This window comes from Lagopus leucura, unplaced genomic scaffold (assembly GCF_019238085.1).
Source record: "Lagopus leucura isolate 7727_CA_CO unplaced genomic scaffold, USGS_WTPT01 Super-Scaffold_100004, whole genome shotgun sequence".
Classification (NCBI taxonomy): Eukaryota; Metazoa; Chordata; class Aves; order Galliformes; family Phasianidae; genus Lagopus; species Lagopus leucura.
Window position 1 is genome coordinate 46,351,059 of NW_024962264.1, and position 23,303 is coordinate 46,374,361.

Sequence of the window (23,303 nt, forward strand, 5' to 3'; positions counted from 1 at the left end):
AAACGCTTTCATTGCTTTACATTCTTATGCAACTGGGACCACTCTGTGTGGTCAGGTGTTTAAATGTACACAAGTGTGTTTCTGTCATGCCATTTCCAGATGATAAAGATGGAACTGGAGACAATATCCAAGTGCAGTTTTTGCTACAGATTTTTTCTTGATTTTTATCTTCTTTCCCTTGCTCATTATCTCACACAAACATGTTTTTTACACTTACTAAATCCCATTTTATGTGAGCTTATTTTATTTGTGCGCATGCAGTAGAAGAGCCTTTCATCACAACTTTCTTGACACCTCAGAGTGAGGATGAATCAATTGATCACTTGCTACAAATTAGCTGTGATGACTGATACAGACAAGACTGCTAACACATAAGTAGCTCTGCTTTGGCCTTAGAATTTCCATCTTGGAAAATAAACAAGGCTCGCAGTACGTATCTCTGCCTGTGGAATAGTTTAGTTCATACATCTTGAGCCTTCACAGTTTGATTTCAATATCTGGAAAGAATATTGGCAGGCAGGAGAAGAAATGAAAAAAGCTTATATAAAGAATAAAACTATTTTTTCTAAACAGGTAAGAGATGCAGCAAATTTACTTTATGAAACTGAGCCTAACGCTGCAGGGAGATGCTGCTTTCCTGGGGCTGATGGCAGCATCAGCCGAGGATCTCAGTCCCCTTGAGACGCTGAAGTGATTCCTCCAGAATGGGTTTGAGTATTTGCATAAGTTGCTTGTTCCCTCTGGGCCAATGCTCACACTATTCAGAAACAATGAGTAAGAAGACCTTTGGAGTCAGAACGTAGTTTTGAGGAAGTCTAAACATAGGAAGGCATTTAAGCATAGAAAATTTAAGCATATATGATATGAGGCTGCTCCTTGTTGCTTAAGGATTCACCACAGTGAAGTCACATCTTAGAAACTCTCATGACATGCTCAACAGTAGCAGAGATTCTCCTTGTGCCATGGTTTGTCAAGAGCTTTAGCCTTCTGCTATGAAAAGTGCATGGGAGGTGTACTGTGCTGTTTTGTGTCTGTCTACAAGTACTGAGTTGGCTGCATATTTCATATTGGTGCAAATAAAATTAAGAATTATTGCCTTGAGAGTGATTGAAAAGTAACTTACTCATTTTGGTAAAATTCAGTTTCACAGCCTCAGAAGAATGACTCTTTCATGTACCCAGTACCTATGCAGGCTGGGAGCAAAGGTTGAATGAGCTACCTGTCTTCTCTGCTGTGTGCTCACGTGTGCCAACTGTTGCTGCTTGCCCTGTTGATACAAAGCCTGTGATCTCAGCCCTTACCCTGGTGTCTAGAGGAAGGTGAGTGGAACACAGCTGTCTGCAATTTCCATTTCAGCCAGCCCATGTAGAGTTGCTGTCTTTGTAGTTTGGTTAGCATTGCTGATGCTGTGTATTTTGATGAGTCTCTGCTACAGGACTGGATAAACACAACAAAATCAGTAACAACCAGACATGTTCCTGTTGGCAAACCCTGTAGTATTGCTGTATTGCTGTTAAACATTAGCACACTTATTTGAGAAAGAACTTCGTTATGAAATTTGGCATCTGAAAAACAAACCCTGTGCGTTTTTGGTACAGAGGGATTTCATCTGTTTAGGTAATTGTCGAAGAAACTTCTTGCATCTTTCCAGGGAGTTTTTATGACTTCATTGTAGAGACCTCTCAAGCATTAATTATTATTTCTTTTTAAAAAATCTTTATTATTTAACCTTTCATTCCTACCTCTTCTGACAATGTGGCTATGTAAATGCTGTATGCTGAAAAGTCAATAGTATGCATGCTTACATAACTTGAACAGATTTCTGAATGAAAGAAGAAGCTTCAGCTCAGTCTCTGCTTCTTGCTAGGGGGAAGAAAGAACTCTTTATTTGGGAGTTTTCACACATTCTTATTTTGTAACTTTGCTAGATTTCTGCTAAACTCCTTGGGAAAGAGTATATCCCCCCCAAAGCTGCACAGGCAAACATTTTTTATCTGAAATTAGTGTATATTTAACATTAGACATTTGCCAGGGTAGGGCTGGACTGCAGACGTTTTTTTCTCACTTTTTTTTTAAAAAATAAGAATCACAGAACAGTTTCCACAGGAGCTCCTTAGCCCTGTGTCAGGATAATTTTGTTTCAGAATTCCTCAGGGAGGAATGAAACCTGTTACTTTATAGCTGGCAAATGAGTGTACATAATATACTGCATGACTGTTCAAGCTTGCAGGCAGCTAAGAAAACCTACTGCACCTTCCTTTTCTGAGAGATATCCCTGGCTTGGATGCGTACACCCTGGGCATTCAAAGTTATGAAGGTGACTTCCATTTGTTTAGCTCTCTGCCCACCCATTTGACATAATAGTTTCATCACCTGGTGCATGTTCTGATGCACCAGGTCTCAGTACAGACAACCTGAACTGCTTCTGATCTATGTCTGTTCTGAAACAGAAACAGTGCAGCTACAGTTTGGGATGCTCTGCTGAGCCTGGACTTATTTTGGTGATAGTACTGCAATTTTCAGCTGCTCTTCTTCCAGAATCAAACCCTTATCTTTGTATTATTGTTGTCATTTATTGTTGCTATTTATTGTCATTATGCAAAAATACAAGCCTAGAAGGGTACTGGCTTGATGATTGGCTCTGTCACTGGATGAGCACACTTCATGCTGTGTATGATGATGCAGAGCATATAATTCAGGAGTGCAGGTGCCATTCACCTACTCAGTCTCAATTTAGTTTGTTTAGAATGATGCACCAATAAGTATTCCCACATACTTTCAAAGAAGCAATAAACATCATGGCAATACTAGTAAATGTCATTAGCTCTTTGAATTAATAGAATTACTGTTGGCAGTCAGCAGCAATAGAGTAATTCTCGCCTACTACATTAGAGTAATTCTTGGCAGTGTGAACATAATGAATCTGAGGAATTTCCAATCTGAAGAATTTATAATCATCCAACTAAAACCTGGAATATAAATACTTAGCCTGTAATCACTGATCTTTTGTTGCTTTTCACATTATTCAGGGCAGTGTGAGTCTTTTTGTCAGAATGTCTTAAAATGTGTTTGAAGATTTCATTGGTTTTCAAGGATGCAGTTGATTGGTTAATGAGATTTAAAAATCCTTCTCAAAGTGAGACATTTTCCAGCTTTGTTTGCCTGAAATCACATTTTATTGGACAAATAGATTATAACTTGTCATTATACAAATAATATTAAGTCATGCCAGCTTAAGTGAGCTATAATTATTAATGTATCAATCCTATTCTATAGCTTCTGTAGAAGTTTTTTATCAAGTGCATAGTTTAATCAGCACTTCCCAGGGTTTCTTAGCTGTACTGATAAAAACAGCATCATCATAATGTTAGCTGTTAGCTTGAGTACTATGTGAAACCTCAAAATGCTACAGATGCCAGCATTTTCATGGAATGATAGAACAGTTTGGGTTGGATTGGACCTTTAAGATCATCTAGTTCCAACCACCCTGCTATAGGCAGGGACATCTCCCTCTAGACCAGGTTGCTCAAAGCCGATGCAGCCTGATCTTGAAGTCCTCCAGGGTAGGGGCATCCATAATCTCGCTGGGCAACGTTTCAGTTGTGTCATCACCCTCACAGTAAAGAACTCCTTCCTTATATCTAGTCTAAATCTACACTCTTCCAGTTTAAAACCACTTCCCTTGTCCTTTTGCTATATGCCCCAATAAAAAGCCCCTTTCCAGCTTTCCTGTAGGCCCCCTTCAGGTACTGGAAAGTCACTATAAAGTCCCATTGGAGCCTTCTCTTATCCAAGCCAAAGAGCCCCAGATCTCAGCCTGTCCTCACAATTAAGTGATTTTGTCTTTGTAATTCTTAAGAGAGTTACCAGTTTCCCTGTTGATGTAACTCAGTGGTATAAATGGAGTTATTGTTGACTTACATGGAAAAATTAAGTCCTACTGAGATCGTTCCCATTGGAATGGGATTGGGAATGAGGTTACAGTATTTCTGTTTGGGAATGTGTCTTTGCAGTTCCTGCCTTCTATCTGAGCCAAAGTAACCAAGGTTACAAAAGCTATGACTGTAAAATGGTTGAGGAAAGAGCGTGCTTTAATTCATCATCAATTTGTTCCAAATTTAAATGACCTTTAAATAGCCATATTGAAAAGAAAGTATAGAGTGGCTCTTCTACCTCACTCTCAAAAGGTACGGCATGACGATGAGAAAGCACTTACTGACACCTTTTAACAAGTTAGTTTAATTGTTGAAGAGGACATATTTTAATGACAGCTTTGGACATCAAAGGAAAACTATCGCCTCAGCTGAACCATTCTGTATTCACAGTGAATGCACAGAACTGTGATGAAGTGCTATGCTAACCATCTTTGCCCTTCTCTGTCTACGTTATCCAGTCTTACCTTTGTTTAATTCAGAAGGTTTTTTGTTTTGTTATGGCTTCCAGAACTTATTCCTTATTGGATGATAAATCGGAAAGAAAGTCAAAGTTTCTTTCTGCAGTTCACCACAGAAGCAAATGGTGCTACTGATTTGACAAATATTCCAAGTAGACTTGCTTGGGGAAAACAAAAATCCTATTTTTTTTTCTTGTTGTTCTGTTGGACAGAAATTGGACTACAGCTACCTAAGTCTTGCAGGAAAGAACATTCAGAGATGTGGAGGCTCCATAAACATTATATATATTTTTACCAATGTGTACAAATCCAGTAAATACTGTTAATTCTCTTAGCTTTATAGTCAGAGGAAGAAAATGTGTACAACAAAACTGCATCTTTGTAGGCATTTCCTTTCGTAAAACAAACCTCTTAACCATTTTCCCCTAAACATCTGAACAATGAATTTTCAAGTCATTAGTAACTCATGTTATGAGTATTAAAAAAAGTCTTCTCAATGACATAAAAATATTGCAAGGAAATCATAGTCACCTGACAAAACAGAAAAATAAAGAGGCAGAAATACACTGTACAGAGCAATAAACCGTTCTGTGTGAGTCTACCTCTTATCAACTAAAGGTCATTTAGATAACTTCACTTTAAAAACAAAATCAGATACCACAAAATCTCATAGTGATATTCCAGTATTTCAATAATAAATCTGTTGAATGTTGTCATAATTGATGTGTTGGAAAGCTCTGGTCTTTGGTAAAGGAAAGTAATATAGCTGGATAAAACATAAATATCTATTGCTGATTTAGGAATTGAATTAGACTACCCAGAATCTAAGCTTCCTTTCTAATCCTTCCTCAGAGGAAAACAATACTCACTTTTTGGAGATCCCCAGCAACATTACATATGATGTCCTTGATCCCTGTCCAGCACAGTTCCTTGTTTCACTTATTGTTTCTCTACCTGACTCATCATATTGCTTAAGCTCTTGCCAATTAATTGTGGCCAGCCTTTCTTATCTTCTTTATCTCTTGTGGGGGTGATTATATTTTTTTATTTTTCTAAAGAGCCTTTGTTTTTTTTTCTTTTTTTTTTTCTTCCAGAGGTTGCATTGCTTGGGGAGCTCTGTGCATTCAACTCCTGCTGCTTCCCTGCTGTTGATCATCTCTTCTATCTTCCACCAGTGGCAAATAGCTATTGTGGGAGGCAAGGGATAGATTCATAGGTTTTGGACAATTTGTCAGCAAGAAATGCCAACTGGAGAATTTTCCAAAGGATCCCATATGTAAAAGAACAAATAACATCCATTTTAAAACACAGGATGCCATGCTAAATAAACAATAGTTGTCACCAACACAGAAGGATTGGCTTATAAAATCTGTAGGAGAGAACTTGGTTTGCTGCATTGCCTTATGTTTTCATTTACTTTTTAGCCCAGAGAGGATTTTTTATTTTTTTATTTTTTTGCCATGGAACGCTATGGAGGGATATAGAAATTGAGATGTAATGTTTTACTTGCACTCACTGATTTTGTTTGTTTGTTTAAATCTTGTGTTCAAATACATAAGCCAGTAAACCTAAGAGTAAAATTCATACCACTCTGCTGATTATTTTGCTGATTATTATTGCTGATTAAACTGCCTGGTTTAAAAAACAAGGAAAATTTGGCACTGTCTATTCACAAAACATTCTATAGAACAAGAAGAAATATCAAGCTGAAACCTTTTGTTCACAGTCATGGTATAGCACACTCTAAAAAGCTGATTTTCATCTTTTGTAAACTTCTGTGAATTCTCCTTTTACTGTATCTATCACTCTAAAAGTAATGCTTCCTGTTTATTTTTACAGGAGCTACAACAGATTCAAAGATCACAATAGCACTAGATAGAGTAAGTTCTCAGCTACAAAGCACCATTTTTCAACATAGTCACCATCATTAGCTATGCATTTTTGCCAGTGATGAATAAGAGCCTGCATTTCCATAGTAATAAAAATCTGCACCGAAGAGGGTGACCCGTTGTTTCACAGTTGCAATAATGGCATCATTGCTATGAATATGTTGTTCATACAGTTAATCTTCTTATTAGCCTGAACAGATGGAAGTCAGAAGGTTCCAAATCTGGACTATGGGATAAGTGTGGTAAGGCAGTCTGGCCAAGATTGGGAATGTGTTCTGGTATGGAGTCTGGTGATATTATGATGCAAGAAAAAGGTTGTCCTATTTGCTGGTCTAATTCTGGAAGTTTGAGCCTTCAGCTTAGTCAATGTTTTGATGTGGTGGTCAGAGTTGATGACTTGTCCAAGTTCCAGGAAATCCAGAAGTATCACAGCTTTCCAATCCCAAAAGACAGTGCACATCATTTTACTCATAAGTAGTGCTTCTTGAACTTTTTCTTTAATGGGAAATTCACGGAGGTATTTATTTGGGAGCAGCGCTCATAACTGTTTTGCATTTAGTTTTTAATGTTACATCCTCTGAGAGATTTATTTTTTCATAAACCATCTTTCAACCTAAGGAAAATGTATTGAATTTTTGAAATTTGATTGTACTAGAATTGAATATAATATAATGTCAAGTACTTGCACTTGACTCCAGAATGCTCTACATACTTATTAAAATATTATTTACGTATTCTTTCTGCAGATCATTTCTTCAGTACGTTTCACTAAGTATTTGATACTCTTTCATCATTGATTCTGTGAATGCGAATTTCAGTGAGACTTCCTGGGTACATCAAGACTACAAAGAAACTGAGAAATTGCACGTACCTGCTATCAAGGTATTAGATCATTTCTTGTTAAGAAACGTATTTTTGCTTGATGTTTATATTGCACTTCAGAAAAACATACCTCCCACCCTCACGAAACCCAGAAATTCTGGAGATTTTTTTTTTTCTTTTTTAAGCACTGTTGTCAATCTAAGTCTATGCTATGTCTTTCCATCTAGGCCAAAGACTCATTCACCATTTGTTTTCCTCCCATTCAGCATCATTTTAAAATGCTATAATTTTATCTATGGAACTAGATATTAATGATGAAATTTAATTCAAAATATCTCTCAAAGCACAGGCCAATTTTAGCAAACCCATAACTAAAAACCAGCTGGGTGTCTTCCTGCTCTCTGCCAGAAGTCCCTTTTCTCATCTGCCATGGAGGTGTTAGGTTTGCTCATATCCACGTCAATGAATAGGACACGTGGTGAGCCCTTACACTGCTGCCCCATCATGCAAATCTTGTGTATCAGAAAAAATGCTATTGAGTATGAACAATAACATATATGTAACTTTATGACTGTCTCCTGGGCGTATGCAATGAGAAACCCAAACCTGAGAAAATGAAATGGTTTGCTGACGTTAAAAGCGTGTGTTTACTTCTGTTCTTGTAACTATTTTCACTCAGACTTGCACACAAATTCATCTGTGGCACTGATGTGGAAAGTCATATAAAAGTTGCCTATCTACTAGCAGTCATGCTGTGGAAAATATACTGCCTGCCCAGGAACTTGTTTGTTTCATGTCTGTAATAAACCCGAGACTAAATGGTCAAAACACTTTTTCTCCAGACATTGGTTCAAATCTTAACTCAGCCACAGAACTCTGGAAATGTGATGAGAAATAATTTATGCCAGCAAAGCACCTTTTGTGATATAGCATCTTGACCCGGTTTGTTCATAAGTCTTTTCACAGAAGAATTTAATGTAAATCACTTACTGTTCTTCTTTTAACTCAGTGTTGTTCAACTGCTATTTAAAGCACAGTTTTACAAGATGCTGAGTATCCTGGGGGAGGGGAATCACAAAATCTGTTATCTATGGGGTGTACCAATGTTTCTGCAAATAATCTCTGTGGCAAATTAATCTTCTCATGAGCCCACCTGTGGGATGATATAACCAGAAGGTTGACTGAGTGCGGGATGTTGCATTGATATGAATATTATAGTTTCTGCCTTTGTGAATGGCTGTAAATGTGTTGCTCCTAGCACAGACATAATTTACTCAAGAGACCAAAGGGTTGAAATTACTGAAATTGCAATGTAGAGTTGCTAAGGATTATTTTTGAGGAAGCACACCAGACGTGGATGTGACAGAGAACCCAGTAAGTGGCCATTTGAGAAAAGAGAACAGCAGATCAGGAAAGACTTTTTCAACTTTCAAGACACGCATTTTGCATGAAAGCTATGGTTTTTAGTGTGTATTAAAACTCTACCACAAATACCCAAAGGAAAAATCTTGTCCATGGGAGGGAAATTTTGCTCACGTTCTAGTAATTGCTCTGGTAAATACATGTGAAACTGAAAAAAAAATTTTTTTTTTTTCTATTGCTCCTTCTGACCCAGATATTATTCTTGCAATTTTTGCAAAAATGGTGAGACTATCAGGGATACACATGAAAATTTCCCAACCTCTTTAATGACTAGTAGAGCCCTCTGCTGTTGGATGTTGTTGCAATGTCCCAAAAACTGAGTAAATCTAACATTTAATGCAATTAAATAGCCTGTTCACAAAAGAGCCATGGCTGTTGCTTATCTGCTGTTACAAGAGGCAGGCAGCTAGTGATGTAAATGAGTAAATAGGAAAAAAACTGTTAATTCTGTATTTTGACATGCATTGTTCTTTTTACAAATGAGTATAATTGTTGCCTTCTCCCAGTAGGTGAATCCATTCTGCAAACAGTATATGTAAAGTAAATAAAGTAAAAATGTGCTCCCAGGCTAGCCCAGAATCAGGTGTATTCTGAAATCTAATGCTGGTGAAGGATATGTGATGCTGTGACATATTCAGTAACTTCCTTTTGTTCTTGCACTCACACTGTTCATCTGGAAACATACTGTACAGGGCAAAGTCTACTGCGCTGACTCAAGTTGAATTCACAGTTGCCTCTTGATATATCACAATATGTCATTCAGTAATCCCACTGAGGAAAATGTAATTACCATGCAACATCCCGCGCTGTCTTGGGGTTTCTCACTAAGTAAAAAATAAATTTCTGTCAGTACTGCAGAAATAGTGTTTTGGAGATGTTGGAGCAGACCAGCTGGGTCATAAGCCATGATGGTTCACTGAAATTACTGGTCACAGGGGGTATGTTCTTTTTTAGCTGCAGGCTGTATGTCTTTTCTTTCCATCTGAGTGTACAGAAACTTGTCCACTGTCCAAGTAAGCTCTTACACAATGAGTTTAATTCTCACAGTATCCCTGCGAGACATGAATTGTAACAGAGGAGAAATTAAGGGCCAGAGGAGTTGCTCTGTGTCCACAGCCATGCACGTCTGAGTAAGGATCTGAAATTGGCTTATGGTTCCACCATAGATGTCATCCTGAGTCTGTTGTCTTTTTTTCTATAACGTGACATTTAACTACTGATGGCACTGATCTGCTGAACAAAGAGTGAAATCTAAGGCTTCTGCATTCTAAGATGCATACTGTTCAAGCTAGCTGAATTACTATATTTTCCTCTGGAACTGTGACCTCCTCTGAGTGACGGTCATGCTCACTGGGAGGGAAAAGAATTAATTCCCACATACTTCTCCAAACTGTGGACTTATCCTAATTAATTTATTTAAATACAAATATATAAATAAAAAAATCACTAATCTCTACAAATAATGGAAGAGACTCTCACTTGTGACTTTTAAAGCTTGTAAATAATGCTTATGTGGCAATATACTTGTGAAAATGAATGATCAAAAAAAAAGACCATAAAGTCATAGAATAGTTAAGCCCACCCAGTTCTACCTCCTTGCTATATGCAGGGCTGCCCTTTCCCCTCTTTCCTCCCCCCCACAGCTCAGGCTGCCCAGGGCCCCATTCAGCCTGGCCTTGAGCACCTCCAGCTTTCTGGGTAGCCTGTGCCATAGCCTCACCACACACACAGCAAAGAATTTCTTCCTGCAGTCTAATCTAAATCTCTCCTCTTTTAGTTTAAAACCATTACCTCTTGTCTTGTTGCTACACTCCATGATAAAGTCCCTATCCAGCTTTCCCATAGGCCCCCTTTAAGTACTGAAAGGCCACCATAAGACTTCTCTGTAATCTTCTCTTCTTGATCCCATGTCTAGGATGAGACTCTCTAGAATGAATTAAATTTTTACTTTTGTATTTGAAATTGTCTTCATGAACTGATAATTTTATACAGTGCAAAAGTCTCCTCCGAGAGCCTCTCTCTTTCTCTCTCTCTGATAAACCATGCTGTGCTGGTGAGAAGAGCTAAAATAGCTACTGTAAGCTGACTGGTTCCTGTTTAATAACCTGCTATTTAGTAGGTTGTTCTTACACTGTATTTTTCTGACTTATGCTGGTAACTGTAATCCTCTCCTTTTTATTTACTCCAAATTTCTGCTAGGAATAATGAAAAGGAAATGACGTGGTATTCCTTGAGATCTCAATAATATATACTATTGGTGAGCTTCTGGAAAACAAAATCATTTCTCTTGGCAGTGCGAGTTGAATTTCTATGCAGGATTCATTTCAAATTGCTACTGCATTGGCACCATATTTGCTTCTTGTTAGTGTAAGAATCCACAAAGCATTTAACAAACTATGAAGTCTGTCATTGCAGATTTGGATCCCAGCATGTTATTGATGTTCTGAAAGCTTACTTTTTTTTTTTTTCTTTTTTTTTCTGTCAGTCCTGGTGCAGTGGATAAAATAAATCCTGAATTTATAGGTGGCTGCTAATCCCATGTTTCACTCCTTTCATAGCAAGCCAGTGACAAAACTCTACTGTCTGTGAGATGCAATATATTATATTTATGTAGCCTTTGAACCTCATCTATATGAGCCTCTCCTTGGCTAGTGTATTGGTATTCAGGATGAATGGTTTACAAGCAAATTGATCAAAGAAAGGATAAATCAGCATAGAAGAACACAGGGAAAGGTTCTTATTCCAGGCTTGGTTATTCTCTCATGCCAAAAATTAAGGATACAGAAAATTATAACAAAACAAAGGTTTAGAAACGGCTGTAATTGGAGAGCTGGAGTGCTCATACGAACTGCTAAAGAAACTGATAAGCTGGTAAAATGAACATGCACTTCTACTGGTGTAACAAATTTTACCCATGAGCAGTTTCACTGAGATCAATGGGACTATCAGCATCTAGTCTTTTTGGAAAGGAGCAGTCTCCTAGAAGCTCCTGAGATATTTCAGCATGAACACCTGCAGCTGTCTGGTATTTGTTTTATTTCACCTGTGCTTAAAAGGCTCTTCTGATTAAAAACATGCTGGGGAAATAACTGCACTCTTCTTTTAGTATGATTAAGATCCTGAACAATATTTAGACACCATCTATCTGTTTCAGCAGTTTTAACTGCTGTCTCTTCAGTTCATTCTATAGATAATTAAAACAGACTCAACTGAAATTCTTCATCTCAGCCAAATGGATTGATGAATTTTAATGGAGAACACTTATTCCAGTCTTTAATTATGTTTGGCAGTCTGAAATCTTCGCTTTGAAACTATGTATTCTATTGCAGGCATTTAAAACCTTACAATTCAATCTTGCTAAGTGATAATGCAGCTTTCTAGAAGCTGTCTTTTTGTTTTAGATTCCATTTTACTTGTTCATGACCTAACCCAAACAATCAAGCATTTTCCTTAGCAGAAGATACAGCAAACCTCAGTGTGACACCGCTTTGGCCAAAACCAGCACTGCACTTTTGAAAGGACACTGTCAGCCTCAATAGGCAAGAAGTCTAATCTACCTTCTCCATCTCCAGCATAAGAAAATCTTAATACAGAGCTATTGCTTAGAAAAAAGGGGAAATGGTTTTAAGTTGAGGGAGGGAAGATTTAGGTTGGATGTTAGGGGGAAGTTCTTTACAGAGAGAGTGGTGAGGTGCTGGAATAGGCTGCCCAGAGAGGTTGTGGATGCCCTGTCCATCCCTGGAGGTGTTCAAGCCCACATTGGATGGGACCCTGGGCAGCCTGGTCTGGTATTAAATGTAGAGGTTAGTGGCCCTGCATGTGGCAGGGGGGTTGGAGATTCATGATCCTTGAGGTCCCTTCCAACCCAGGGCCATTCTGTGATTTGCAATTGTCTGGTATTATTCTGCTAGATTATTCAGCGATTGCTGCTGCAAATTTCTTAGAGGACATATTTGCAACAGTTTTGCCTTTGGGGTAGAAACAATTTCATTTTAATATACTTTCTGGAGTGCCATCAGAATTACAGATAGTATTTCATGTGAGGGAAGAGGAACTTTAGAAGCCCAAATGTGCACCTCTTTTAGATCCAGAATTCTTCTAGAAAGAAGAAAAGGACTCTTAGAGAGTATTCAAGTATAAAACCTTTCTGGTAGCCACCTTGGACTCTGTCATCAACTGAGAATCCTTTAGCTGGTTTCTGAGGTTTCACTACGCTTCAAAACAGCATACTTTAATATAAGGAATGAGACATCCCAGAAACCTCTTCCCAGCAGCAGCTGCTGCTTGGAATACAGCACTCCACAAAGCACAGTTTTCCGTCATTCAGCATCACCAGCTGAATGACAGAAATCTTCAGGCTTAATTCTGTAGCTTCAGATGTTGTCTCAGACTACCTGGCATCTTGCAAACAGGAGCAAGTCTTTTTTTGGTGGTAGCTTTGGAGCATGTTCCTGTTCCTTCCCTGAGGCTGGGAATCTTTTCACATGTCAGGGAGAAATGATGGTGTGATTATTTCCTCTCCTGACTCCTCAGTTTTACTTCCAGGTGTTACCTGAACAGCAGTTAGAAGAGAATGTATGAGAACAGCCTAGAAGAATTACAGAAAACAGGCAATAGAGTAAAAAATAAAGTTGATTTTAAAAAGACCCACTAAGTTCTGCAGTCATTTGAAATGCGCCCCTTCAATCTCCTTATAAAAGCAAATGCTTACTTTGGGAGCTTCCGATATTCTCTTCTTTCCAGAATCAGAATAAAAAAGGCAGTGAAAAGAAAGAAAATAAAGATACAAACTTTTAATTAAGCTCTCTGTTCTACCTACCTACACATTCATTTAAAGAAACAACAGGTTCTTGGGAGGACTTTGAATTTTACAGAGACGTTTTTTCTTTTTAGAGAAATGATAATTACAGTAAATGGGTCCTTTGTGTGAGTTGTTGGCAATTCAATTACTAAAGTATCATTTGTGACCCTGAATACCCTCAGTGTGTTTGTGCTACTGAACTGTGAGGTTTGTGGAGGCTAACAGAGCCCAAGCAAGAAGATTTTAGTGCTCACGATGTGAGCGTGTTGTTTGATGCAGATGCACAAAACATCTGGAGAAAACATGTGACCTTCAGTTATGGGATGAGAAAATCCGTCTCATTACAAGCCTCCCATTGCTATAAGATTAACTGTAGATTTTAGGAGTGAGACCTGGAAGGAGAAGTGTTTTGGAGAATGATTAAGGAAATGTGTGGTCCTTTTCTTTGCAGCTATTTCTGGCAGTTTGTCACAGTAATAGCAGCACGTTTCAGTCCTATTTATTTATTTACTTTTTATTCCAGGTTCAGGAGAAATGAGAAGGCAAGACGCAGCTTATAAAAAACGTTGTTAAAGTTCAACAGACCAGCTAGATAGTTTTCTATCATTTGTAATCTTGTGCTGCGTACTTGGAATGTGCTTTAAACAAATGGGAAGTGTGAATACTGTCTGTTCTATTCAGAAATGTGGGTGTTGCAGGGTTTATACGATCTGCCTCCACTATAGACATATCAGGATACCATGTGGTGTCAGGTGTAAAACCTGGACTAAAAGATGTATGAAGTACATAGGTCAGAACTGAGCTTATCAACCCTTGAGAAAAGCTAAGTAGTGAGGGTAAGCCACCTGCTGTGTCCAGAGAGAAGAAATTGAGAAAGCTGGAAGAACTGCCTGTGGGCAACTGTGATTTTAACATCAAATAAGAGAATCATATTTTCTATGAAGGGCATTCATAGCTAGTTCATTTAAACCTTGAAGTAAGGAAACTTGTGAAGTATTGTGCCTGTCAGGCTGGAAAAAAGGATTTGGTATATTGCTTATATTAACCTTGAAGCTGTTCTCAGTTTAGTTTGATTTTAAAAACAAATTAAGATTATAGAATGGCTTCAGTTGGAAGGGACCACTTTCTGAGTCATATGTTTGACCTTTCTGGGTCATATGAAGCACTTTATCCTTTTTGTGTACTTGTTAATTTTGTTGAAGTATCACTTAGCTCTGTATTCAAATGAAAAACAGCCCAACATGACATCGAATAACAGTGACCTCGCTGCTTAACCTCAGGATGTTGATTTCTACATTCACTCCATGTTTCACTGTTAACATAATTACTTACATTTGAAGCAGACAGTGATGAAATGATCTGACCTTTATATATTATTACTTGGCTAGTTTTTCCTTATTTGCTGGAAAAAATCAGTTGCTGAACATTCTTATTAATATTCATTTCAAATCCTTTGCATGTCCTTCATGCTGTAACTAGAAAGTAATTCTCCCTTCTTCTGCACTGCAGGACACAAGTTTTCATAAAGAACTGTTGAGTTTTATGTCACTTTTAAAAATCAATGTAATCTCTATGAATACTGTCTGATGGATGTATTTATATTGAGGATTTGCATTTATTATCATTGCAATTAATCTGATTGCTTCTGTTGCCTTCCTGACTGAGCAGAAGAAGTTGATTTTTCCGTTCTCCATGTACCAAACTTGAGATTCAAATAAAGAAGATTTTGCTGCTGTGAAGGAAGGGATCTATGGAAAAGGAATTCATTTTGGTATGAAATTGCCAAGAAGAGAGATGGTTTTCTAGTCTGACATTCAGAGCAGCCAATATCCTGCTTTCTCAGTACTTAACCCAGCCAGTGAGAAGGGACAAGACAACGTGTGAAACTTCAGGCAGTCAATAAACACAGCTGAAGAGTCCCTTAGCCTGCAATAAGTGCCTTAACATAACGTGCAAGGATACATAGAAGTTGGTCAATAGCTGGAGTCTAGTGTACAAATGCTGGCCTGACAGAGGTAATGGGCAAACTAAGAGTGGTTCTAAGCCTTACTCAGCTTGAGAGCTTAAACTAGCCCCTGGGAAGGAAGGCTAAAATGGGGTCCTGGGCTGTGGACAGCGTTGTGGTATATTTGTCTTGAATATTACTCTAGTCTTCTCTTGATTTCTCTTCACTAATACAAAACATTATTTTATCCTGAACTAAATAATAAGAATTTACTAAAATGTGGTAACCCATAGATATATGTAATAGTCTAAAAATATACAGCAAGAATTGAAAAGATGAAATTACCTTGAGAACTGGGGCAGTTAATATAAGCAGTTGTGCTGGATATTAATGAATAACTTTCTGGAAGCTGTTGTGCATTTTGTTGTAAATGTGCCATAGTGCATTTGCTGCAGTGGTGGTGTTCTGTAATACAAAATTACTATGAAAAAAAAATATCAAAGGAAGAATCTTTCCAAACTGTTATTTGCTTGCTTATGATAATTTTGTATATCCTGAACCAAAACACAGCTTCTGTAAGATTCAGTAGGTAACTACTGAGAGAGAATACCTTCTGCCATTTACAGGTTCAGCCCTCAAGTAATAGGAAGCACTTCTATTATTCCAACCTCTAGAGGCATCTATGTGCTTGCCTTTCATCTATAGGCAAATTTGAAAACATTTGCCTATATATATGCATATGTTGACAAGTTAGTCTTGTGTGATAGTCCTAGATCTTGGAATTAAGCGCAGCCAACTAATGTTGAATTAATGCTTATTAATATCAAGGGGAGTTTTGTTTCCCGAATGTAGTAAACAATTATGATTTTATAAAATAAAGTAACTCAGCTATGAAGTCTGACCCAGTTGCTCTGGGTTTGATCCAGCTGGGTCTTACAGGCTACCAACAATGTAAACTGCAATCTCCCCGAGCATCCAGTTTGTTTCCTGGACTGTCCTCACAGAATAGAAAATAATCGTTTCCTTACATCCAACTCTGATCCTCTTTGGTTTCACTTCGCATCTCCCATCATGGCACATACCTCTGTGAAATGTCTGGCTCTATATTCTCTGTAACTTCTTCACAGATTCTGAGAATGTGCCCTCAGAACCATTTCTTTCCAGACAGAACAGTCCCAGATCCTAGAGCAAGCAACCCAGCTTGGTTGCTCTCCACTGAACTACCATCAGTTCTGTATCACATAACTGGGCTGGACCCAGAACCAGATGCAGTATTAAATGTAGTCTAGTGAGCACCAAGAAGAGATAATAAGTTCCCCTGACCTACTATCTGTGCTTTGGTCACACAGCCCTGGATGCCAACAGCCTTTTATACTGAATGGATCCATAACCCTCTGCGTCACATTGTACATGATATTTGTTCAAAGATTTCATTAATTTTGCTTGGTTCTGATGTTAATTCTGGATTCCTGATGATCACAGGATGCTCTGAAACATGCTTTATTTATTTTCTGTACATACTGATTTCTGTCTTTTTTGAAGTGAATTGTGTTGTTGCATTGGTGATAAACAGTGAACAGCAAACTTGTGAAGATCTCAAAAGAACTAAAGCACATCAACACTGCTATGTGGAAAACGACTCTGTGAAAGTTCAAACTGAAAAAGCATGCGGCCTTCCAGAATGATCCGTGCTAAAGATAAAGATGACCCTTGCTATATAGGTCATGGTGTCACAGGAGTTTGTTTTTCAGTTTTCCACACTTGCAGAACTGTTCACTACCCAAACTGAACAAAGTATGGTGACCTGAATGCACTAAAGTAGTTGAGCCTTCAGACTGATTATAAACTTCCAAAGTAGCATCAGAAAGTGCTTTGATCTTGGATTTCATTTGCAGCGTAAACTAGTGTTTCAACAGTAGGTCTGGGAGTAGCCTTAAAGCACTACATTGCTTCCAGGAAAAGTGAGATAAACATAGTAGAAAAAGATATCTGACAACATGAGCAGTGGAGCTTTTGTGCTGCGAGAGACACTTTGTTCCTCAAATCTATCACAGTGATGGGGTCATGATATGGATCTGCTCTGTGCCACAAAACATAACTTCCTCATTCAGCATAAGTCAAGGTATCAAAAATGCATCAGAAGATAAATTCTGTTTCTTGGTTCAGTTTCTTACGTATAATCATAAAAGCAGGAAAGATAAAAGAATATGAGAGGGTGGTATCACATGAAATGAATGGAAAACAAAAAAGAGATGTAGTTGGGATATCATCAGTTTCTCAAAAGGATGTAAAAATGAGTGGTTTAAACTAAATTATTTCTGAGTCATATGTTTTTCAACAGGTATGTTGACAGTATATGAGACAGACTTCTCAAGGAGAAAGCATGGGAAGAATATTGGGTGTGAAGAAGATAAAAAATTATATCACTCACTTCAAAGAACAAGGAAACATTTTTTTCCCTCTTCTTGCTCAGAAATAAAACCTGCAATCTGGTATCACACAAACCAATGTCAAATCAGTATGGTAGGTTAAGTACAGAGTTTCCCAAAATGAACTAATGTATTTTTTTGCATCTCTCTTGACTTCTCTATAAAAGGTTCTTTTTCAAGTGCATTGGTTTTCCAAGCACGTACAGCTACTTTTTCACTATGATAAAGGTATGACCACCTGCTCAGTAGAAAAAAATATTTTAGAGAGAAAATCGTCATGTATTGTATGTGATGTTGGTTTTTTTTCCAGCTACTTCTCAACTATTTTCTAGTAGATAGAGCATTTGATTTGCTTGCGTGCCCTGGATCTTGAAGGTAGTTACTGTGAATCGTGCTGCCCATGTTCATTCTTGCTGTGCAATACACATCTCTTCTTAATAGCATAAAGGTATCATGATAAACCAGACAATGCATATCACAGAAATTTAATAGATTCAGTAATGGTGAGGTTCTTAATAAAATCACTATATTTGTGTGAGTCCCAAGAATTCTTCTAAGGGAACTCTGTCATGGATGAAAATTAGGTGAACTGTCATTAATTGAAACAAAGCGAAAAATCATTTTATATCTTTGGAAGCAAATGCTTTATAAATCCCAATTAGTGTAGCAAGGATGGGAAAATCTGATGGAAAGAGTTTAAAACTTATTTTATATTTGGAAATAAGTAGCTTTTGAACAGAGCATTGGTCATTAGGTCTTTTACATCCTAGTTCTCCTGCTTGTTTCACGTAAGACAATTCAGTAGAATATTTCAGAATAGTTTAGCATATTTAGAGAAGAGGCTACAGGTAGACAAGCTGCCTGATTGAACAGTTGTTACTATTGGTTTTCACAGAATTCACAATAGTTCTGTTGTCTATATTTCAACTTTTTACACTATGACTTGTACATACAAATCTGCCTGTTGACTTGGCAGACAGCCTACAGCCAAGACAAATTCTCATCTAATTCACTGAAGAGGTACAGAGATAAAGTAAAAATCTTTACTCTTATCTAAGCACTGGAACTGGAATAGGAAGCTTAACCCCATCAGTGTGTACCAGGATTTGGAACAGCTGCTTCTGACACTCTGAAAATTAGGTTTTACATGACTGAGGAGAGCCCAGGCATGAGACAACTGCCCCTGCTACTCCTGTGTGAGACTGATTGAACAGAATGGTCTTCTGGCCTTACCTAGGAATGGTTGCTTCCTTCCATTGGGAAAGATGTGGCATTTTACGTAATGAAAATATTTTGATTTTTTTGACCCATCTTAGTCAAGCTGCCCCTCTTAGCAGTCAAAAAACATCCAGCATACAACTTTCCATAATTAAAAAACAAATTACACTTTCCCAAGGGCTGTGCAAGGTTTGGAAGGGAGAATAGGGGTGCATGTTGGATCCTTCAGAGCTAAGCAGAAATGCTGTGAGCCAGTGCTACGCGATTATTACCCCTCGACACTGCCACTGGAAACTGTCAGATCTAATCCCCTTTGAATTAACAGGATTTCAGGTGTTGACACTTGACTTTACTGAGCAGGTATTTTGGTGATGGTGTTGGCAGTATTCGGTTATCCCAGGGTACACCATTTTGCAGAAGCAGTGATTCTGTTACAGAGTGGGAGAAATAGTTTGGAGTTTGTTTGTTCTTCGACGGTTCAGACCTAAAGAAACTCCCTGCTTCATCTGAACAGTTCCTACCATGACCACCACCAGAGTACAAAGTAGCAACAGGAACTCCAAGAGCTGATACCTCTATCATGCTCTCTTTATGTTTTGCAGAGTCCAGTTTGCTCCATGCAAAGTGGCCAGACTCCTCCCTCCACAGAATCACACAGAATCACACAGAATCACCCGGGTTGGAAGGGACCCCAAGGATCATGTAGTTCCAACCCCCCTGCCTAGCAGGGCCACCAAATTCTGTTAAGTGTATAAAAAAATCTAGCAGTGACAAGTAAGAACCCTGTATGTAGAGCACGAAGAGAAAAACATCTCTTTTCAATTTTGTGTGACAACTGTTAATTTTATTATATGAAGCAAACACATGAGAAAATTACTTTGAACAGGCATATATTACTTTTTTTCTCCCCCCCCTTCTTTATTTTGTGTGAAATAAACTGATGATCAGAATGGAAATATAAGGTTTTAAGCTTCTTTTAGCTAAAAAGAGGAAAAAAAGCATCTTAGATTTTCATGAGACCGAACATAAGAAAAAAGAGAGAGCAAAAATGCCTTCATTTCTGTAAAATGTTCAAAATTGTAACTGATGATTTTTCAGTTTCTTCTGGGAAAAGACTACTGAACGAGGCAACCACTGTACATAGTTTTGCTCTCCAAGCCTGCATCTCTAGTCAGCTGGAACTCAGCAGCAGAGTTGAAATCAAATGACACTCCTTTTACACCTGTACCTTGGGGACTTCTCTAATTTTGATAGCTGGAGAGGGGACATGGTTGTGCATTTAATCTACAACAGTTTTCTACGGGAAGGGTTGTTTTTGCAGAAGCTTCATATTGTTTACTTTTTGCTGCTTTTATTCAGTGCCATTTTACATTAAAAAAGCAAATACACACAAAAACAAACCGACCTATCCCTGTGCAGCTACAGCCAAGCAACCCCAACATTTCTAAACTCAACTGCTGACCGTGTGAACAACCACCGCTAGCAGAGCCCAGACCCTCAGACCTGCTGCAGGCATTTCGAACACGGCAGCGAGCACATGTGGAGCGCTTGCTTAAGCATGCAAACATTACGCCAACAGCGCAAATAGCTTTTTCTAGCAACCCCGACGTGCTCGTCTATTGTGCAGCATGTGCTCTCCCTTGCGGTAGGCAGCCCCGAATCCGGGCTTGCTCTTAGCAGCCCCGACGCCGCTACAGGCGGCCGCGCGGAATTCATGCTGCCGGCGGAGACCGGACGCGAAGCTGTCGCGGCGCTGCGACGCTGCCGGCAGGCGGCGCCATAACGCGGAGGGCTCGGCGCCCCGCAACCCCGTCCCGCCGCTACTCACCATGTTGACTTCCGACACCACGTCGATGCTGGCGATCTCGATCCGCATGCCCACGTCGACGGGCGGACCTGCGCGGGGGGGAGGGAGGGAGGGAGGGGAAGCGGGAGCCGGTGTTAGACGGAGATCCGCCGGTCATCGGGCCGGGGAGCGAGAAGTGCGGGAGCCGTTGTTAGACGGAGATCCGCCAGTCATCGGGCCGGGGAGCGAGAAGTGCGGGCGCCTCACCTCCGAAGTCAGGCCTGAGGCGGATATCGTAGCCGTGCAGCAGCCTGTCCACCGTCTCCTTCACGTAGGACATGTTGCTGGGCTCATCGGCGCTGCGGGAAGGAGCAGAACCAAGTCAGGGAGGCGGCCGCTGCCCCGCGCCCCTCCCCGACCCGGCAGCGCTCACCTGCGCGCCGCGCACCCCACGGCCAGCACCAGGGACAGCGACAGCGCCCATGGGCCGCCCCCCCTCGCCGCTCTCATCCCGGCCCCGGCCGCGCCTACGCCTCTCGGGGGAGACTGCAAGTTGGAACGGAGCGGAGCAACAATTGCCGGCAGCGCAGCGCATGCGCCGAGCGGAGCGCCGTGGGCGCCGGTATCTTTGTTAGCCTGCGTAACGCAGGTGTCGTGAGTGCTGTTGTTTGGCCGTGAGGGCTGCTGCAATGAACGCACCTTTCTTTTCTTCCTCTTTTAATCACCTCCTAGCTCAACTCGGTGGAACTTCGGCGTTGCTGTTGTGAATTCTTAACGTTTTCTAGTCATGATTATTGTATGCTGTAGTTGTATTGGTGATCAGGTGTGATTGGTGCTGCTGAGCATGCAGCACTCGACATGTACTAAAAGTTTGAAAACACGGTCCTGATAAAGTTACCTGGTTTCTTTTAAACCCTAAATGAGGGTTTTCCGTGGGACTGGAGTCCCTTTGGTCTTCTTGATGCTTTGCAGCATTCTGTCTTCTACATAATTCTAACTTTGCCAAAAGCTGTGTGGCAGTCAACTACAGCTGTACTAAAAGGAGATGCCTGCTCTGTCTGGCCTGCTAAAATCTGTCATAAGGTGTGAGCGCAGGGGATTATCCTATGTAAATTCTCATTTGTGTGTGGTTTAAGGCAACTGTGCTTCAGAGTAGCTGTTCTGCTGGCAGCCTGTCAGTGTGAGGTGCGTTTCTGAAGCTCCTTTTGGGGTGGTTGGGATCTAAGCTGGGCTCTGAAAGCAGCTGCAGACACCTCGCTGTGCAAAGAGAATGCTGGGAAGGACCTCAGTGACTGGGGGCTGAGAGCAGGGATTTGTGTGGGGCTCTGAACAACACACCTCAAGAGTGCTGACATTACATGGCCACAGCAAGCAGCAAGAAGGCTCCTTTCTGGCTCGTTTGGGGTGGGTGATGGCGCCATGATGGAACTTATCTTCCAAATGCTTCCAAGGCTGAATTATTATTAACAGCAGAACCTCTGTGCTCTGATATACTATCAGTTGAAACACTCTGTGGTTTTATAGGATGTGTAAAGAATACTGAGGTTCTGTTTTCTTCTTGAAAGATTTATTTCTAGAAAGAAAACATAGTGTGCTTCTCCAGGCCACCAGTGTAGCAGAATCTTGTCTTTCATTTGAATAAAAAATTAGACATCCTAGTATCCTTCTGCAGCTCTTTAATACCTGTGATAAAGAACCATGACTTCTAAAATGAGTGACTGTGGCAAAGAGGCTAACTTTCATAGGCCTTATATTATCACAGACATGTTCTAAGAGGCTAACTTTCATAGGCCTTATATTATCACAGACATGTTCTAAAAGCTATCAAAGATGATGAGACACTTGGTGGTCTGATTTTATGAAACTGAAGCTTCTTCTGCAGCCAATAAATTTGATTCAGAAAAGTGCAATGCATGATTCCATATGCTCTAGATTTTATTCTCCAGCTTGGGCTGAGTGAAACCTGATAGGTTCCCTGTGTGGCCTTCTGGACTCCAGGAGTTGCCTGAGTGCCCTAAAAGTCAGACACGCAGGGATGTGTGACTCTGGTCTGTGTTGCTTTGCATTGCTGGAAATCAGGTTGTGCTTTAAAACATTGCTGATAATAATTGCAAATTCTTCTCCTGCTCATTTCTGCACTGAGCTTAGTATTGACAGGGTCAACGAGAGAGATGCATAGATTTTCAGGAGGAAACCTTTTTTCTCATGCAGAGAAATGTTTCCAGTTTATTAAAAGTCATTTTTATCTCAGTGCTCTTTTTCATTTGGAAATCAGAAAGTGCACAGTATAAAAAGCCAGTGCATTGCTCAGATAATATCAGCTGCTTAAGAAGAATGTATCATTGGAATCATTGAAAAAAGAAGGAAATCCTTGTTTTTCAGTGGATGCATTCTGTAGGAAGGAAGGCTGTGATTTTTTAATAAAACTAGGGAAAAAAAAAACATTGTGAAAGTGATGATTATGCATCTCTTTCTAGTGATACGTTATCCCATCTTAAATGTAGAAGGAGGACAGGTGTGTCCCCATGATACCTGCTCAAAATGGAGAGGGGGAGCTCCATGCTTCACTCCTTGCTCTTTATATGTGGAGATACAGAC

General features: G+C 39.6%; 1 protein-coding gene across 1 annotated transcript in view; it reads right to left on the bottom strand.

The window, feature by feature from the left end:
• The window catches only part of GABRB1 (gamma-aminobutyric acid type A receptor subunit beta1), a 95,371-nt gene extending 73,245 nt beyond the window's left edge, over window positions 1–22,126 (bottom strand). Inside the window, exons 1-4 of the mRNA XM_042871107.1 lie at window positions 22,064–22,126; window positions 21,139–21,341; window positions 20,973–21,064; window positions 20,748–20,815 (exon numbers count right to left, since the gene is read on the bottom strand). Of these exons, the coding sequence (XP_042727041.1) occupies window positions 20,748–20,815; window positions 20,973–21,064; window positions 21,139–21,341; window positions 22,064–22,126 (426 nt within the window). The remainder of the gene's footprint in view (window positions 1–20,747; window positions 20,816–20,972; window positions 21,065–21,138; window positions 21,342–22,063) is intronic.
• Between the last annotated feature and the right edge of the window lie 1,177 nt (window positions 22,127–23,303).